General features: G+C 36.9%; 1 protein-coding gene across 1 annotated transcript; it reads right to left on the bottom strand.

Moving 5' to 3' along the window:
• Positions 1 to 6,844: 6,844 nt before the first annotated feature.
• U4-U6-60K (U4-U6 small nuclear riboprotein factor 60K) lies at positions 6,845 to 18,640 on the bottom strand. The gene is made up of 14 exons (XM_073085211.1): positions 18,276 to 18,640; positions 17,711 to 17,820; positions 17,094 to 17,188; positions 16,499 to 16,657; positions 15,867 to 15,972; positions 15,019 to 15,089; positions 14,449 to 14,578; positions 11,930 to 12,057; positions 11,139 to 11,269; positions 10,379 to 10,463; positions 9,144 to 9,285; positions 8,183 to 8,252; positions 7,364 to 7,485; positions 6,845 to 6,964 (listed from the first exon to the last, which is right to left on the bottom strand). Exons 1-14 carry the CDS (start codon positions 18,439 to 18,441, stop codon positions 6,872 to 6,874), a joined length of 1,608 nt encoding a protein of 535 aa, XP_072941312.1. The 5' UTR covers positions 18,442 to 18,640; the 3' UTR covers positions 6,845 to 6,871.
• Positions 18,641 to 18,744: the final 104 nt, after the last annotated feature.

The raw sequence follows: 18,744 nt of genomic DNA, 5'->3' as shown, positions 1-18,744 counted from the left end.
AACTGCCTTTGGGGCCCTGGATAGATGTGGCAATGGACATTTTAGGGCCACTTCCAAGTAATGAATATCTTCTGGTTGTAATCGATTATTACAGTCGATATAAAGATGTAAAAGTGACCAAATCCATCTCAAGTGCTCAGGTTATAAAAATTTTGAAGGAAATCTTTAGCAGGCTCGGGTTTCCTGTTTCTATAACAGCCGATAACGGGAAGCAGTTTGTAAGTGAAGAGTTTCGTGAATACTGTAAAGAATGCAATATTCGACTTTACAATACAGTTCCATATTGGCCTCAGATGAACGGTGAGGTCGAACGACAGAATAGGGACATTTTAAAACGATTGCGGATCAGTCAAACAGAACGCAGAGACATGAAAGATTCCTTATACGAATATCTAATGATGTACAATAGTACACCTCACTCGGTGACTGGTCGAACACCATCAGAACTGTTTTTTCAACGACAAAATAGGGACAAAATTCCTACATTAGAGAATACAAATGAGAAGAAAGAAGATTCGGATGTGAGAGATAGGGACAGGATTCAAAAGGAATTAGGTAAAGAGTATGGGGACAGAAAGAGGAAAGCTATGGAGTCAGTGATAAGCGAGGGTGAAAAAGTTTATGTGAAAGCCATGGACAAAGCCAATAAATTGACACCAAATTTTAACCCGACCCAGTATACTGTGGAAAGTACCAATGCAGGAGATTGTGTAGTGAGGAATGACGAAACTGGACAATCTTACAGAAGAAATGTCGTTCACTTAAAGAAGGTAGAAGGGGAATGGAAAGCTATAGTACCGGAAAAGGAAGACGAAGTAGTTGAAAGAAGTTCGGAAAAATAATGAAGTATGTGTAGAATCTATTATTTGTTGATTTTGTTTGGTATGCTGATTATTAGTTAAATTAATAAAAAAATGTATTAAGGAAGGGATGTAGTGTATGCGTTTATTCATACCCTCACCTACACAGACAATCACTGTCTCGTTCGCACCACGTCAGTTATACGAGAGCCACCGGCGAGAGTAGACGTGTTGGTAGTCTGTCCATTAAGTGCGTGTACGAGCCTGTGAGATATCCCACTATTGGACTGGTTTTACACTCGTAATTATAAAGTTTACTAATGAAGTGTTGGTCTTTTTTCAGATTACAACCCCGGCGCAGATAATGAACAAAGAAGAAGAGATTGGCGGGTATCCTATCCCGCGCTTATATATGTAGTTATGGTCACAAATATTCCACAAGTTAATTATTAGTTAAGCAACATAGCATGTGTTCAAATCGACGGTCCCTATGTATAAAGCGACATGTCAAAAATTGCAAATTTTTTGATTGCATATTCGGCTTTAGATTGTCCATACGCTCATTGCCTATATAAGATTTTTCTTTAAATATGACGTATTTTACTAGATTTACTATTCGTATAAGAGAACAAGTATAACAGTTACAGGAAATAGGTGTCGTAAATGCGGTTATTTATACTTATCGTTTTGAACGATGTTTTAAAAAGCGCGCCACTCGGCATGAACGCGGTCATGTCTAACTTAACATTACGTCTAAAAAGCATATTTTCCGCTTTAAGTAATAAGTAAGAACACAAAAAAATGTTATTGTTTTTCTAACCTATAAGAGCAAGACATGAATGTAAAATCTGAGTAAGATATCAATACCGTTTTCATGTTTCCTACGTATAAAGTTGTATCTCAGACTTGTCTGGCATGCTTTTATTTGCGTTTTCACGTAGAAACAGTCATCTGTCAGTTTTTCTGGTAAATAAAAAAAAAAAATATTTTAAAACTTTCGAAAGCTATAACAACATTATAAAAAAATATTCCTAGAATTGTATAAAGAATTATTTCTAGAGTCGTTTGAACATTAATTACACTCTCCTGTAAACATGCGTTTTTGACATGTCGCTTTATACGTAGGGACCGTCGAAATGTTATTTAAAAAAAGCCACATGTATTGCCTTATAGGGTTAAGCACTACTTGTTTGAAGGGGTAAGGCGAGGTGTTCCGACCAACTAACGGCTTTTATTATTGCATGGGTATAGGCCGCGCCAAACTGCTAGTCCACTCTGAATAAAGGAATGAGTCGCATCGCAAAAGCAAATTCTAGATATCGACGATGAATTGGCAATAACTCCTAACTCAAAAAACGCTACTTTACATAAGAAACGCTACTTTAAAAAGACATAGAACGTATTGGCCACACTTTAATATTTTGTTCAATTTTGAACCTAAGGACCCAGGTCCTTAAGCTAAAGACACCAGTGTCTTAAGGACGACCTGCGATACATCATTTTAAGTCCAAATATGCAAAAATCGTAAAAAATGAGATACGAGTTATTGCTACTACATCGTCGATATTAGCGGGACGAAGCAGCGCGGTTCCCAGGTAACCTCCGCTGCCCTCTCCCGGGGACATGCGCAGTTAGTGTGCCCTTACGTTGCTACGGAGTATATGCTTGTAGTTGTGTTCGACATCAGACTGACTACACCTGCGCGCAACAACTTCAGAGCGGACTAACAGTTTGGCGTGGGCTATAACACAATGATATAATAACTAAAGATACGTTACTAGCGAGCAAAACTTTAAACATACAAAAACACATTATTGTTGTCTGTTGACTCACTCGCTCTCGCGCGGCGTAGTGATTGATACATATGTCACTGTACACGTTATTACTTTACTTTTTGAAGCCTCAAAATGCCTTCTTGTGCAATGCGTAAATGTATAATTTAACTAAAAAAATAAGCAAGCTTTGTCTTTTTATTATATTGTTCTAATAGCTCTGTCCATTATAGAATAGTTGTCTATGTAGTAAAATGTAAGTAAAATATAAACACGTGTGCTATCAATGCAGTTTCGCTCACTATTTTGTGTTGTTTAGTTCGCATGTAACGTATCTATAGTTTTTATGATAAAAATTACCTCCCCTGAACGTGTGACGTAATCATCAAATGACCCCATAACAACCCAATTATAGTATTCCTTTAAATATAATTTAATTTGATAAGTAAGCTTATTTCTGTACTTGACCGGTTTTTAGATGTTGCAACACTAACACCTGCCAGGATAATTAATTTATGAATTTAGGCGGAAGATCGTACGATATAAAAGTACTACAAGGAAGTGCTCTAATGGCGCGAATTTCATTTGCTAATGTCACATTGATATTTGAAGTGCCGAATATTATGCGCGCTAGCCAAGCCATAGATTAGTAAAGATTACTCACTCCTAACAAGAAAATGTACCCCGTTTTGAGAACTGAAATAGTTGCGTAAAAAAGTTTTGCCACGTCTCCGTGCTAAAATGTCCCTAAAATATTTGAAATAATTATTTATTTATTATGTAAATTACGCAGTTTTAGTTATTTATTCATAAATTTTCTCTAAAAATGTTTTTGTCAAGAATTAAAAAACGAACTTACTAATAAGCCGTTTGTGGCTTCATTCAATTTCAAGGCGGCGAAGTATCTTTACTAATCTATGATTTTTGACATACATTTGGTTTGGTATTGTGAAACAGGAATTTTAAAAGATATATTGAAATTGTAATAAAACAATAACGTTTAATTTTAAAAGATTTTTACTAATCAAAATTTAGGTTGTAGTAACATTTTTTAAATAAAAATATATAATATTTATGACAGTTTCGCGGTTAAGTAACCATAATATGTTTTGACATACTTTCTCCAGATATTTTTTTGGAAAATTTATTATTAAATCCGACGTCCAAATATGGCAACACTAAAAACTGGTCGACTATCGCTTTTCTTGTGTCTAATTATTTACACGAAATTTATATTTTTATAATAATTCGCAATTTTATTGATAATTTCAAATGACAATGCACTTATTAGTTATAAGTTATTTTTCGAAGTATTATTTTTCTATTTTCCTTTCGCATTAATGTTATGTATACTATTAAATGCATGTTTAGTTTAATACTACCAATGTGTTTTATTTCGAAACCTATTATAGTATAAATATAATATGCTGAAGGTGGTACAGTCCGCGGCAAATTGCTAGTCCGCTCTGAGGTTGTTGCGAGCAGGTGTAGTCATACAATTTGCTATGGCGACGCGATTCATTTCTATGTTCAGAGCGGCCTAGCAGTTTTACGCGAACTATAGTTATCTGTACGAAACAAAAAGATTGTCTATGATCATATATGTTCCCCACTAAATTGTCGCAAATTGTGTATAAAGGGGAGATTATGGATTTAACTGTATCAATTACTTGTTGTTTCTTTTACTATTATTTATCTACAGTTTATAGGATTAAAAGATAATTTAAATACCGGAAGAATTTAATCACATGGTATTTCGGGATTAGGTACATAATCACTTAATTTTTATTATTATTTTTACTAAGTTTTTATTAGTTCAATGTGTGTTTATATGTCACAGAATAGTTGAAATTCGTATACTGAACGGTCAGTTTTATTCCAAACTTTGAACAATTATCAAGAACCGATGATAATACACGATTTTAATAATATTGTCCCATTGTCCTTATTAAGATCATCAGGATTAACGATTATCGAGGCGGTGTTCGAGCGCCTTAGATAAATTCATAGCAAGTTACTAGATTGCAACAATCATTACTTTCTAGTTTGTTTAACTATAAAACTATGTTTATTAGTTTTTTTACGTAACTTTCACGTCAGTTTAATAGACAAATTACTTACCAATCAAAGGTATGAAGCCTATGGAAAATGCAAACGTTAGATTGATTATTTGTTTCCTGTCACAACCCATGAGTAGGCAGGTATAGTCTGCGTAAAACTGCTAGTCCGCTCAGAATATAGAAAGGAATCGCGTCGCCATAGCAAATTGTATGACTACACCTGCTCGCAACAACTTCAGAGCGGACTAGCAGTTTGGCGCGAACAATATAAACAGGTATACAGGTTGGACCCCAAAGAGTATAGTAATGTTGGACCCGACCCAAGTGAATCACACAGTGAGGATTTAAAAAGAAAAATAAAAGAACAATCAAGTATAAAATGTTTTATTTATCAACTAAGCGAGGTCCGGCGCCCAGAGCTTCAGTGTTCTGTCGTAGGAGCTGGTCGCTATGTACTTGTTGTCGTGGGATATGTCCACACTCATTACCTGGAACAAACAATATTTATATTATATTGCGGCGACTTCCCACTACTTTAGAACTAAAATCCGTAGTATGAGCCACTACGTAACTCGATAGGTAAAAAAATTATCGAAATCAAATCGCTAGCGAATGTCATTATGATCTATTGCCATACAAAAGGTGGTATAGTCCAAACTGCTAGTCAAAGTATTGGCTAGCAGGAGTAGTCATACAATTTGCTTTGGCGACGCGATTCATTTCTATGTTCAGAGCGGAAAAGCAATTTTACGCGGACTATACAATTGTCGTAGTTCGGCTCCAGAGACACCACCGCCACACCTAATTCTGCCTAATAACAGCAGTGTTAAGAGCTGTTGTGTTCAGTTTGAAATTAGTTTAAAGGGTGAGGTAAGGCAGATAAACATATGTGAAGAGCTCCAACTTAGTTCTAAGTTGTTGTCATCACACCTGTAACTTGCGATATGACTTATAAATTATATTTGAAGTTTGATTATAGATGTAGAGGCGGCAAACATAACTTACAATAAGATGGACTAATTTTCGCGCCATTTAAATTGCATAACAATTTTAAAATTCGTATCAGGTCATTGATTAAATAATTAATAATTCTTTCACATTAAAATAAAGTAAAAAACCCGCACTCTTTGCTTTAATAATACGTTATAAGCTGATTGCATGGATAAATTCTAATATAATGCTGATTGTTTAAAAATCTGATATCGTAATTTAAGAAAGAAATGTTCTTTATAATATGGGAGTAGTAGATGAGCATGCAGTCCACCTGATGGTAAGTGGCTACTGCCGCTCATGGATATCTGTAATCAACCCCAGATAGGACTAGATATTCCTACCCGAGGTCGGCCACAGACGCGCCGCTGCCCCTGAGGTCTAAGCTGGAAGGCCTCGAAAAAGTATGATAATTTAAGTTTTCAAAAAAATTGTCGGAAAATACGTATAAAGGGGAGATTATAGATTTAACTGTATCAGTTATTTGGTGATTCTGTAACTATTATTTATCTACAGTTTATAGGATTAAAAGATAATTTAAATACCGGAAGAATTTAATCACATGGTATTTCAGGATTAGGTACATAATCACTTAATTTTTATTATTATTTTCACTAAGGTTTTATAAGTTCAATGTATGTATGTATGTCACAGAATTGTTGAAATTCGTATACTGAACGGTCAGTTTTATTCAAAACTTTGAACAATTATCAAGAACCGATGATAATACACGATTTTAATAATATTGTCCCATTGATTAACGATTATCGAGGCGGTGTTCGAGCGCCTTAGATAAATTCATAGCAAGTTACTAGATTGGAACAATTATTACTTTCTAGTTTGTTTAACTATAAAACTATGCTTATTAGTTTTTTTACGTAACTTTCACGTCAGTTTAATAGACAAATTACTTACCAATCAAAGGTATGAAGCCTATGGAAAATGCAAACGTTAGATTGATTATTTGTTTCCTGTCACAACCCATGAGTAGGCAGGTATAGTCTGCGCAAAACTGCTAGTCCACTCTGAATATAGAAATGAATCGCGTCGCCATAGTAAATTGTCTGACTACATCTGCTAGCAACAACTTCAGAGCGGACTAGCAGTTTGGCGCGAACAATATAAACAGGTATACAGGTTGGACTCCAAAGAGTATAGTAATGTTGGACCCTACCCAAGTGAATCACACAGTGAAATTTCAAAAAGAAAAATAAAAGAACAATCAAGTGTAAAATGTTTTATTTATCAACTAAGCGAGGTCCGGCGCCCAGAGCTTCAGTGTTCTGTCGTACGAGCTGGTCGCTATGTACTTGTTGTCGTGTGATATGTCTACGCTCATTACCTGTAACCAACAATACTCTTTATATATATATTTCTTACGTGCGTGTGTATGTCACTGAACTCCTCCTAAACGACTGGACTGATTTTGATGAAATTTGTTGTGTGTGTTCAAGGGGACTTGAGAATCGTTTAGATTCACAATTTAGTCCGTGGGAAAAGGTTTTGTTAATTAATTTTTAATTGGTAAGTAGTTGTTTATTTTGGAATATTTCACATTGGATTGGCTACTATCTATTTTTCATGCCCCTAAGTGATAAGGGTTGTTCACCCTTAACATTTTTTTCATATGGCAACACAACGTTTGCCGGGTCAGCTAGTTTTTCTATAAATTTGTTGTGTGTGTGCATGTATATGCGTGACATGCAAGTGTGCGTGGCTGTGTATATGACAGTACATTTACCTTATTGTCGTGTCCCGATAGTGTCCTGAGCGGATGCCAGGCTGGATTGGACCACAGCTTGGCTGTCTTATCGTAGGACGAGGTCACTAGGAAGTGGCCGTGGCTCTTCTGGTATCTTACATCTAGGAGAAAAAATATATTATTAAATGCATGCGTTATAACGATATCATTAATAAATATACGCATTCAAACAGATTAATTCTAATATACACGTTTAGAAAAATCAAATAAATAAGTATGTATGTCAAAACAAATTCAATATACATAAATACTCCTTTTTAAATAAATGGATTAATAAACATTCGATTTTGCCATTAATCCGGCGGCGGATACTAATATATACAGGGTGAATTTTTCAAATAGGCCTTCAAGGCCAAATCCGAAACTATGAGGATTAGCGAAAAATGCTGAAAGGAGTTACGAGGCCGATTTTTATAAAAACTAAAACTGCATCATTAGTTTTTTAAAATATCTTTTTCCTTAGCCGGGAATCGAACGAGTTCATTTTGAAAAAAAAAAATACACCCTCTATATTATTCCACTATCTGATAGTGTCGCTTATAAGGATAAATTCTGGGAAGTAATGATAAATGACAGAGTAAAGGAAAAGCCTCATTTTTAAGAAAATTCACATTCTCGTGTCACAATGTTAGTTACCGTACTCCTCCGAAACGAAAGGTCTGAGAATCGGCTACTATCTATTTTTCATACCCCTAAGTGATAAGGGTTGTTCACACTTAACATTTTTTTATTTATATGGCAATACATCGTTTGCCGGGTCAGCTAGTAATATAAAATTGAATATATAAATACACTCACCACTGCACAGATGCGTGTGCGCCGGTATAGTGTAAATAGCGGATCGTCGTCTCAAGTCCCAAATTTTAACCTGAAAACATAATTGGTAAAAATTTTAAAATGTTTAATTTAATTATTGTTTTTAATTGTGTGTGATTGTATGCACATGTGTGTGTCTACCTAGCTTTGTGTTACGCACTTGTACCCACGAATGAGAGTGTTTACTGGTCTCCTTATATCTGTGTCCGTGTTTCGTAAGGTCTCTGACTAACTACTACACTACTACTAAACATAGTAGTTTGATCTGGTGCCTACGTCGCCTTTCCTTCATCGCACCACTCGCCGAAGGATGAGGTTCCATCCACATCAGCTTGACCCGTGGCGGTCCTCCACGATTCGGTTTGCACGGTCATTTTTGCCGCGTACGTGCAAAATGTGGAATGAACTGTCCTGAAGTATTCCCTCAGGACTATAGCATGGAGCTCTTCAAGAGGGGTGTAAAAAGAGCTGTCCTTCAAAACCGGCGATGCATTGGCGACTCCTCTGGTGTTGCAAATGTCCATAGGCGACTTTGACTGCTTTCCATCAGGTAGCACGTCTGACTTATCGTTAGGTTACATATAAAAAAAAATCAGCGGCCCGAAGTGAGGTGCCCCGCCAGGAACATCACACAAAGCCCCGTTTGAAGATCCCATACGCGACCGAACGCGTCCATACCGGACTAAAAGTTTGTCGCCGAGTATATAATCCTTGCCAAACTGCTAGTCCGCTCTGAAGTTGTTGCGTGCAGGTGTAGTCATACGGTTTGCTATTGCGACGCGACTCGTTTCTATATTCAGAGCGGAGCAGCAGTATTACGCGGTATTTACACTCCGCGACAAACTCTGCTAGTCCGCTCTGAATATAGCAACGAGTCGCTGTATGACTACACCTGCAACAAGTTCAGAGCGGACTAGAAGTTTGGCGCGGACTATGCATGTACCTGGTGGTCAGCGGCGGCGGTGGCGAGCTGGTGTCCCGCGGGCGCCCAGTCGGCCGCTAGCAACGGCCCGAGGTGCCCCGCCAGGAACATCACACACCGCCCCGTACGGAGATCCCATACGCGACCGAATGCGTCCATACCCCTGGTAACATAACATTCATATTACATAAATGACGAATATTTCTTAAAGGCTTGGATGGCTAAATTCCAAAATATAAGTAATGACTACAGCGTCCATACCACTAATAACATAACATTCATATGTAAAAGAAGAATATTTCATAGTCTTAGATGGCTAAATCCGAAAATATAAGAAATGATGGCTACAAATACGAAAAAAAACTTTATTAAAGATCGTACCACGTTGCAAAACGATACATGGTGTCCCAAAACGAGCGGTGGCCTCTAATTTAAGATTGTTAAAGATTTTATTGAAACAGAATTTTCTCAATGTGTACATTCGTAAACAATTGCAATACTAAGAACTGTGTCGCTTAATTAATTAATTATTTTTTGAATAATTTTCATTTTGTATTTTTTTTTAATTTGATTGCTAAAAATTCAAATTATTACAACAAACAGACATTATTAGTTAAATGAAAATATTATAAAAAAAGGTTGCCTGTAATAAGCATTTTTTTCTCTATTGCAGGGGCCCCTCTCTTGTGGGGGCCCCAGGGCAACAACACCACCTAAGAGTAATAGCCCTACTCTAAACCGCTCCTGTTTACCACGCGTCTTCGGATATTATGACCTAATTAATAAAGGTAAAGTTAAAGATAATTTATTTGCTTGGAACAGTGAGAAAAGATGTTACATACAATATTAAAAGTCTCTTATTCAGCCTTCCTTAAGCATGCAAACTGAATTAAATTAAATCAAAATAGATTATATAAAATTAAATGAAACTAAAAAAAATTAAATGGTTTGAAATTTTAATTATTTAGATTAAATTATACATTACACAAGGAAATACAAAATTAATTTAAATGTCAAAATCATCATTCAAAAATTCTTTTGTCATAATAAACTGCTGTCAACGGAAATTGTTTCACTTTTTCACTTTTATTCTAGATTTATTTATTGGCAGTTTTTTGACATAGTCAGGTATTTTATTAAATATTTTAACACACATGCCATATGCATTTCGTTGGAGCAATGACGTACGTTGTGGTCAATCAAAAACTAGTCTTTGAGTAATAGTATGTTCCCTTATTTAGTTTGTTTGTACTTACCCAGTGGCTGCTAAAGACCCGTCACACTGAAAGGCCACACTGTACACCGGCTTCGCGTGTCCCTCTTGATGCAACACCTCCGTGGCTGGAATGGCAAAACTTTTTTATTCGCTATTCACCAATAGATAGCGTTGTGTATACGCCTGAACGTGTACATAACTTCGAAATCTTAATTCAGTACATAGTTCTCGTAAAACAGCTAGTCCGCTCTGAATATAGAAATGAATCGCGTCGCCATAGCAAATTGTATGACTACACCTGCTCGCAACAACTTCAGAGCGGACTAGTAGTTTGGCGCGGACTATAGGATCTAATCTTATCTGAAGTTAATCACAGATGTCCGTGGGCGGCAGTTGCCACTTACCATTAGGTGGATTGCTCGTCTGCTCAGTGGTAAAGTGGTGGTCACCACTACAGTACAACGGTGGTCACCTATCAGTCTCGAGGTCCCACAGCCGCCACGAGTGGTCGAACACGGTGGTGGCGAGGAAGCGGGATTGGTGATGGTGGTGGTAGAGTGGTGGTCATCATGGTGGTCACCTACCAGTCTCGAGGTCCCACAGCCGCCACGAGTGGTCGAACACGGTGGTGGCGAGGAAGCGGGATTGGTGATGGTGGTGGTAGAGTGGTGGTCATCATGGTGGTCACCTACCAGTCTCGAGGTCCCACAGCCGCCACGAGTGGTCGAACACGGTGGTGGCGAGGAAGCGGGATTGGTGATGGTGGTGGTAGAGTGGTGGTCATCATGGTGGTCACCTACCAGTCTCGAGGTCCCACAGCCGCCACGAGTGGTCGAACACGGTGGTGGCGAGGAAACGACCAGATGGGTGGAACTCCACGCGGGACACGCGCGATGGTGAGTGACCATCCAACGACGCTATGGGGGATTCGCTGGAAATTACAATATAGAATCATAAATATTTATAATTCTTTCATAAAATGACAAATGAAATTTACGTGAAATGATTTGAAAAACGTCATGAAACGAAAAATAATTTTCATGAAATGATCCAAAAACATTATGAACAATATCATTAAAATTATATGTTTTTGTTATATTAGTGATATTCTTCAAAAACATGAATTGATCAAAAAGTTTATGAAATGATTTAAAAAAGGTAAGTACCCAAAAAGTGTATGAAAAATAATTTTCATGAAATGATTCAAAAACATTATGAAGAATATTACTAAAATTTAGTGATATTCTTCATAATTTCAAAAAATTGTCATGAATTAATCAAAAAGTTTATGAAATGATTTAAAAAAGGTAATGAAACAAAAAGTTAAGTTTGAACGATTAGAAAAAAATGTTATGAAATGAGAAACATAGTTAATAAATCGATATAATTATGGAGATAAACAATACCACTAATGTGAAAACTTAAGATTTGACGGTTGTTTAAATAAAAATACATTTCGTTTGTAATTTCAATGTGACATAAATATTTCTTAAATGTATGTGTAGCATACCAACCCAGATATGAACATTACTGGACTCTAACCTAAGCCTCTGGGACAAGCCCATTGCCCAGCAGTGGGACATCTACCCACCTAACAAAATTCCACAGGTGAACAGTACCGTCGTAAGAACACGACGCCATCGTGCACTTCTCCGAGGCTTCGTCTGCTAAATCCATTGATTCGACTGCGTCCGGGTCTGTTTCTTTTGATATTTTTATCTGTAAGATGCAAAAAACGAAAATAATTGACCAAGTGCAAGTCGAACGCACAAGGAAGGTTCCGTACCACCAAAAATACACGTATTGTCAAAAATTTAATTCTCTATCTATTACGGTTCAATAGATAAAGCGAAAAACGTCGAAAAATGGGGGTTTTTTGTATAACGACCCCCATTTATTTTCAACTATTTATATTTTTAGTATTTATTATACAGCCATAATTATACATACTCTATAATAATTTCAAGTGTTTATCTATTACGGTTTAGAGATAGAGCCCTGTGACAGATATTAAAAGGCTTAGTAATAGGTTTCCGTTTTTTCTTTGGGTAATAAGAAATTTTTTAAATTTTAATTAGAAATTTTATTTGTGCGAGTCGTAATTATCACACCTTGCTAGGGCCAGACCTAGGGACACACAACACTAATCTTGTCAACAAAGTGTTGCGGTATCGTCGCCTGCGGATACAACACCACGGTACTAACATTACACGTGGGGCCTTTGAGTCCGGAGTGGCGTACAGTCTAGTATAGTCCGCGCCAAACTGCTAGTCCGCTCTGAAGTTGTTGCGTGCAGGTGTAGTCAGAGAGCTAATGCGGTGGAACATAACCACAAGCATATACTGCGTAGCAACGTAAGGGCTTAACACTAACGGCGTAACACTAACTGCGCTATGTGCTAATATCTACAATTTGCTGATGCGACGCGACTCTTTTCTATATTATTTATTTATTTATTTATTTATTATTATTATGTTACACCAACAAAGTATACACCAACAATCGGTAGAGGTACACAAAAGGAAATAAGACACAGGTACAAGTGCTACCTCAATTATAGGTGCAAACTACAATGCAAATAATAGAATAACATGAAATAGTATACAAATTAAATGGAAAGAATTGAATAAAACTGTAAATATAAATTAATGAAATAATTGTAAAATGTTAACACTTAAATTTCTCATAACAATTATAAATTACATGTTGATTATTATTATAAAAATACATTGATGAAAAAAAAATTGCATTATTACATACAAAAAGAAAATAAACAATCATAAAAGTAATTAAAAATTTAGAAATTTATTTCAAAATGTTAATTAGATTATGCTTAAAATTGTACATGCTATTTGAGAAAATATCTATGCTATTCTGAGGGTGTGACTGTTCTTTACCATGTACACTGCATGGAGAAATGTCTGCATTGCGGTGATGAATGACATTATAGCTTCTGACTGATCTATTTAAAGGAGAGTTATGCCCTAAATTAGATTTGGCCGATTTAGTTAGAAAAGGAGTGTACTTCATATGTCTAGGCAATACTCTTGGCACAGATATATTTATCTGAGAAACCAAATAACTATCATCGATATGCCCATTAACGAGTTTATAGAGAAACATATTATCCAGCAGGTTCCTTCGATGGTATAGAGATGTCAGACTAAAGTAGCGTAATCGGTCAATATAGCTTGGTAAAACTTTAGCTAAATTGCAACTATAGACTAAGTGCCATAAAAACCGCTTCTGAACCCTCTCTATGCGTTTGTTATATACATCGTAGTATGGATTCCAAACCACGCTACAGTAATCGAGTCCGCTGCGAACAAGAGAGTTGTATATCGCGATCTTAGTACCTGGGTTTTTGAATTCTCTACAAGTTCGCAAAACAAAACCCAATGTTTTAAATCCTTTTTTTACTATATTATCAACGTGAATGTTAAAACGTAATTTCCTATCTAGAGTTACTCCCAAATCCCGAATACTGTCTGTCTCATCAAGAGGTACGCCGTTTATGAGATATGAACGAGGAACAGTTGTATTTTTCCTAGTAAAACAAATCACTTGACATTTTTTAACATTTAAATCCATACCATTCAACTTGCTCCATAACACGAGTCTATCCAAGTCCATCTGAAGTGATATACTATCCTCTACTGAGTTTACTTTGGCATAAAATTTTAGATCATCGGCAAACATTAAAAATTTCGAGTGTTCGAAACATTCATTGATGTCGTTAATAAAATAATTAAACAACAGGGGTCCCAGGTGCGAGCCCTGAGGAACACCAGATAGTGTAACAAAAGGCTCGGACCTGTAACCGCCCACCACAACCATAGATTTCCTATTCTCTAAATAAGATCGGCACCATTGTAGTAAATTTCCGGCAATTCCACAAGATGAAAGTTTTCTTAACAATATTTCATGGCTCACTTTGTCGAAGGCCTTGCTGAAGTCAGTGTAAATAACATCAACAGACTGTCCACGGTCAACATCCTCAGCAAGGTCCTCGACAAAGGAAACTAAATATTCAGAGCGGACTAGCAGTTTGGCGCGGACTATTCCGACCATAGTTTGTTAGTGCCGGACTTAGGGACACACAGCACTAACCTTGTCAACAAAGTGCTGCGGTATGGTCGCCTGCGGGTGGAACACCGCGGCGCTGACGTTGCACGTGTGGCCCTTGAGTGTGCGGAGTAGCGTACAGTCCGGTACCGACCATACTTTGATAAGGCCGGACCTAGAATTAATGATAGTTGCTTTTAAATAAAAAATATTTTTTTACATTATAATGACTGCTGTACAAAGCTGCACATATATAACACAAAGCTTAAATAAAAATATGTGTGTGTGTGAGAGAGAATTAAGGAGAAAGGAGAGGAAGGGAAAAGAGAATGGGTGGTGAGTTGTAAGACAATGAAAGGGAGTGTATGAGTATAAAATTTTGGATTTCAACATAATTCAGCATAATTTGTCTTTCATTTTATATTTTTATACACCGTTATATGAAATAAACCAATAAAAATAATATTGTACAATTATTTAATTATGTATGTATGTATGTATGTATATATGTATGTATTTGTAAGTTTGTAAGTAAGCGCGTCTTTGTAAGTAAGAGTAACTGAATTACTGTTCAAACTAGAATTAATCTTTGAATTAATATTGCTGTTTGCTTACCAGCTGGAAGTGATGAGCATTTGGCTGTCAGAACTGAACCTACAGAAGCTTATGGGTCTAGTGTCGCCGATCTGAAAGGAATATGAGAATATCTTGTGTTATAAATGGTATATGTAAGTCTAATGGTTCGACACCAAGGCACCACACCACCACAATCCGATTTCTGCCTCATTACAACAGTGTTAAGCGCTGCTGTGTTCTGGTTTGAAGGGTGCGGTATGGGAGATATACTTTTGCGAGGCGTTCCAGCGTAGTCCTCAGAGGTAGCGGCGCATCTGTGGCGGACCTTATGTAGAAATATTTCATCCTATCTGAGATTGATTACAGATGTCCACGAGCGGCAGTAAGAACTTACCATCAGATGGACCTAACGCTCATCTGCTACTCCTATATTAAAAAAATCTGACTATCAACTTTATTCAGTCAATATTTATCAAGCCATGATGTAGGGATAGCGATCTGATACCGATTAACCGAAGAGTCGATCTCTTGGAACAAAAAAATCGATTATTTTAATCGATTACTAGTAATAGATCGATTCTGTGAATCAATATTTCATTCTAGAAAATCGAAATTCGATTTTTTCGAAGTTTATTGAATATTAACAAATGTGTTATAGACATTTGTCGCTAACGATTTCATATTTCCTTCATTGTTTGGTTCTGATGAGCATTTTTTTCCTAGCTTCGCACCTGAGTAGATCGAAGTTCGATTTTTGGAAAATCGATTCTTTTATGAATCGATTTATCACACTTTGATTGGAAACAATCAAAAATCAATATTTTTAGGGAATTATCGCCATCTCTACGATACCCATTCGACTAAGTGATATATTATTGTCTATATACCTGGCTGCAGTATATGGACATGGCGGAGGCCTTCCGCTGCGACTCCTGTTTAGCGGCAGCTCGCACACTACCAGCCAATTGTAACTCCTCACGGGCTTTCGTTAACCTGAAAAACAAAATTAAATATTTTTTTTATCAAGTAAAAAAATATTATTTGTCCTCAAAATATAAAGTAATATTACTATATAGACCTGGTACAATGTGGATGCAATCCATCTGATGGTAAGTGGTAACAGGACTTAATACCTATAATATTGATCCCGGACATGACCCTAGACTTTTCTTACATCCATCCCGGGGTTACTCCCGACATCGATCTCAAACTTAATCCTGACCTTGATCCCAGAGTTTATTCCAACATTAATCCCAGATTAAATTTCAAATTTGACTCCAATATCAATCTCAAACTTCATCTCGGATTTAACCCTGCTACTATTTTGACATTGAAAGAAAACTTTATCAGAACATCGATCCTGTATTTAAATTCTGACATCAATTTCACACTTAATCCCGGAGTTCTCGAGAATCCTGGACACAATCCCGTCACGAATCCCGGACCCAGAGGTAAAATTTACCTAAATCTCGGACCTATCCTCGAATGTAGGTATCAACTTAACATGACTAATACCCACCTCATCTTAGCCCTAGGCAGTGAGTAGCGCGCTATCCAGAGCCGCGCGCCGCGCAGCTCCGGCGGCCCCTCGTGGTACCAGGTGCCCTCCCGCCCGCGGTCCCGCTCTATCCGAGCCTCCTCCTCCTCCAGCTTCTTGTTTATTGCGTCTTCACCCAAGCTGGAAGTAAACATTTTAATATTTATTATGTATGTATAGTATGTATAATATTATATTTAGTATGTATATATGGATAATATTAGTATGTATGAAAATGAATATACTAAAAATATCATAGGTTCACTTGAAACTCGGCTACTCGATCTAGGGGTCGGTTTGAATCCTAGATACCACTAAACTTTTTTCAAAATTATATATATTATATAAGAGATTAATTATTAATAATAAGAGATTAAGAGGAAACCTGCATACCTGATATATCTTTACCAAATAAAGTTGTCAAAGGTATGTGAAGTTTGCCAATATGCACCTGGCCATCTCGGTGGACTATGGCCTAATCCTTCTCATTCTGCGAGGAGACCCATGCCCAGCAGTGGGACAATAATGTCAACAAAGCTAAAGCTTAGCGCCTCTATACATTGTAAATAATACTCACTAGCTGAGCAAGTCCCTTAATCGAACACGTCTTTCAGCAGGACCCTCGCCGAACAAGCACACAGGCTCACCAAGTTGACGGAGGCTTCTCCTTACCTGTTCAGTAGAAAAATTATAGAGATTATTCAGTACTAATTAATTTATGGATATTTTTTTCTATTAATTTTTTCTATTAGTTTTTGGCTGGCAATAAAATAATTTAATTATATTGGTGGTCCCAAAACAAACTAAGGGGTAAATTGTGCGGCATGCCCAGTAGTAGGGCATAATAAATTAACATGCCAAATGTGGGCAGACAATTAATTTTATGTAACTGTCCATAATAAATTGTAAACTGTTTTTAATAATAAATCATTAATTGTGTACAACTAGATTTGTTTGATTGATTGACCAATCCATTGATTGATTGACCAATTGATTAATTGGTTGGTTAGCTAATTAATCAATTTGTTGCTCAATTTATCTATCTATCTATCTTTCTACATAGGAGTAGCATATCAATCTTCAGGCCTCCCATACTTTTGGGAAACTCATGTCCAGCAGTCCCTTTGCCTGGCCTGGTGCCTTAGCCTTTCATAGTTATGAGAATATTATGCCCAGCAGTGGGATCTATATTACCTCATCATCATCAGTAGAGACATTAAGCTGGCGAGCCTTCCGCCTCCTCTCAAACTCCTCGAGCAGAGCCTTCTTGTCCTTAGACATTTCATCTTCTAAGTCCATGTATTCTGTAATGAAAACAAAATTGAGAAAATAAGATAAATAAATAAGAAGTATTTATTATAAAATGGCTGTTTCTTATTTACATATTTTTTTGTATAAATAGGAGTGGCAAACAAGCATACAGCGCAAAACTATTTTTTTTATTTATGGTAGTAGCAGATGAGCATGCAGTCCACCTGATGGTAAGTGGCTACTGATGTGTATGGTCATCTGTTTTACCTCAGATAAGATTAGAATCCTAACTGGGGTTGGCCTACAGGGGTAGCACTCTGAGTACTAATTTGGAACACTCCGGATAATTGTTTCCCTTTCTGTACCATTCATACCGAAACACAAGCACAATACTGCTATTATAAGACAGAAATAGGTGTAGCGGGGGGCGTCATCAGTCTAACCACAAATGGTCCTCCCATCTTCATAGAAAGTAACATCATATCTACAGAAATGATCGAGTCCTTACCATTTGAAATCTGAATATCACCGAACTCTTTCCCACTGCTCTCTTCAGGCCCATCCCTGGCGGCCGCAGCCAGCGCGGCCAACCGCGCCTTCTCCTGCTCCTCCAGGGACCCATAGTGGACCATCCTGGCTCGCTTCGCCAGAATCATATCCTCGTCGTCAGACATTTTAGGTTATGTTTTGTTTGTTTTTGAGGATTTTAGCGCGTAAATGTTAGAGGATTTATTGAAGAGTTTTACTTTTGTGACGTTTCACCTAAGATAAGTAGGATTAAATGAGCGTAAATTATAATTTTCCGCCAATTTGAAAATAACAACAAAACTCGTTTACTGTTGTCAGATTGTCACTAAAATTGTCATTTGTTGAATTAGCAACGTTACGTTGTACGTAAGAGTTTTTAGAATGTCAGTTGTTTTCATAATACATAGCTGTCACGATTGATTTTACATTTCATAGTATCATGCGTATTG

Source organism: Epargyreus clarus, unplaced genomic scaffold (assembly GCF_041222505.1).
Source record: "Epargyreus clarus isolate Ecla_fem2 unplaced genomic scaffold, WU_Ecla_fem_2.2 ptg000022l, whole genome shotgun sequence".
Taxonomy (NCBI): domain Eukaryota; kingdom Metazoa; phylum Arthropoda; class Insecta; order Lepidoptera; family Hesperiidae; genus Epargyreus; species Epargyreus clarus.
The sequence above is the reverse complement of the archived record's forward strand: the minus strand, read 5'-3'. Positions and strand labels throughout refer to the sequence as shown.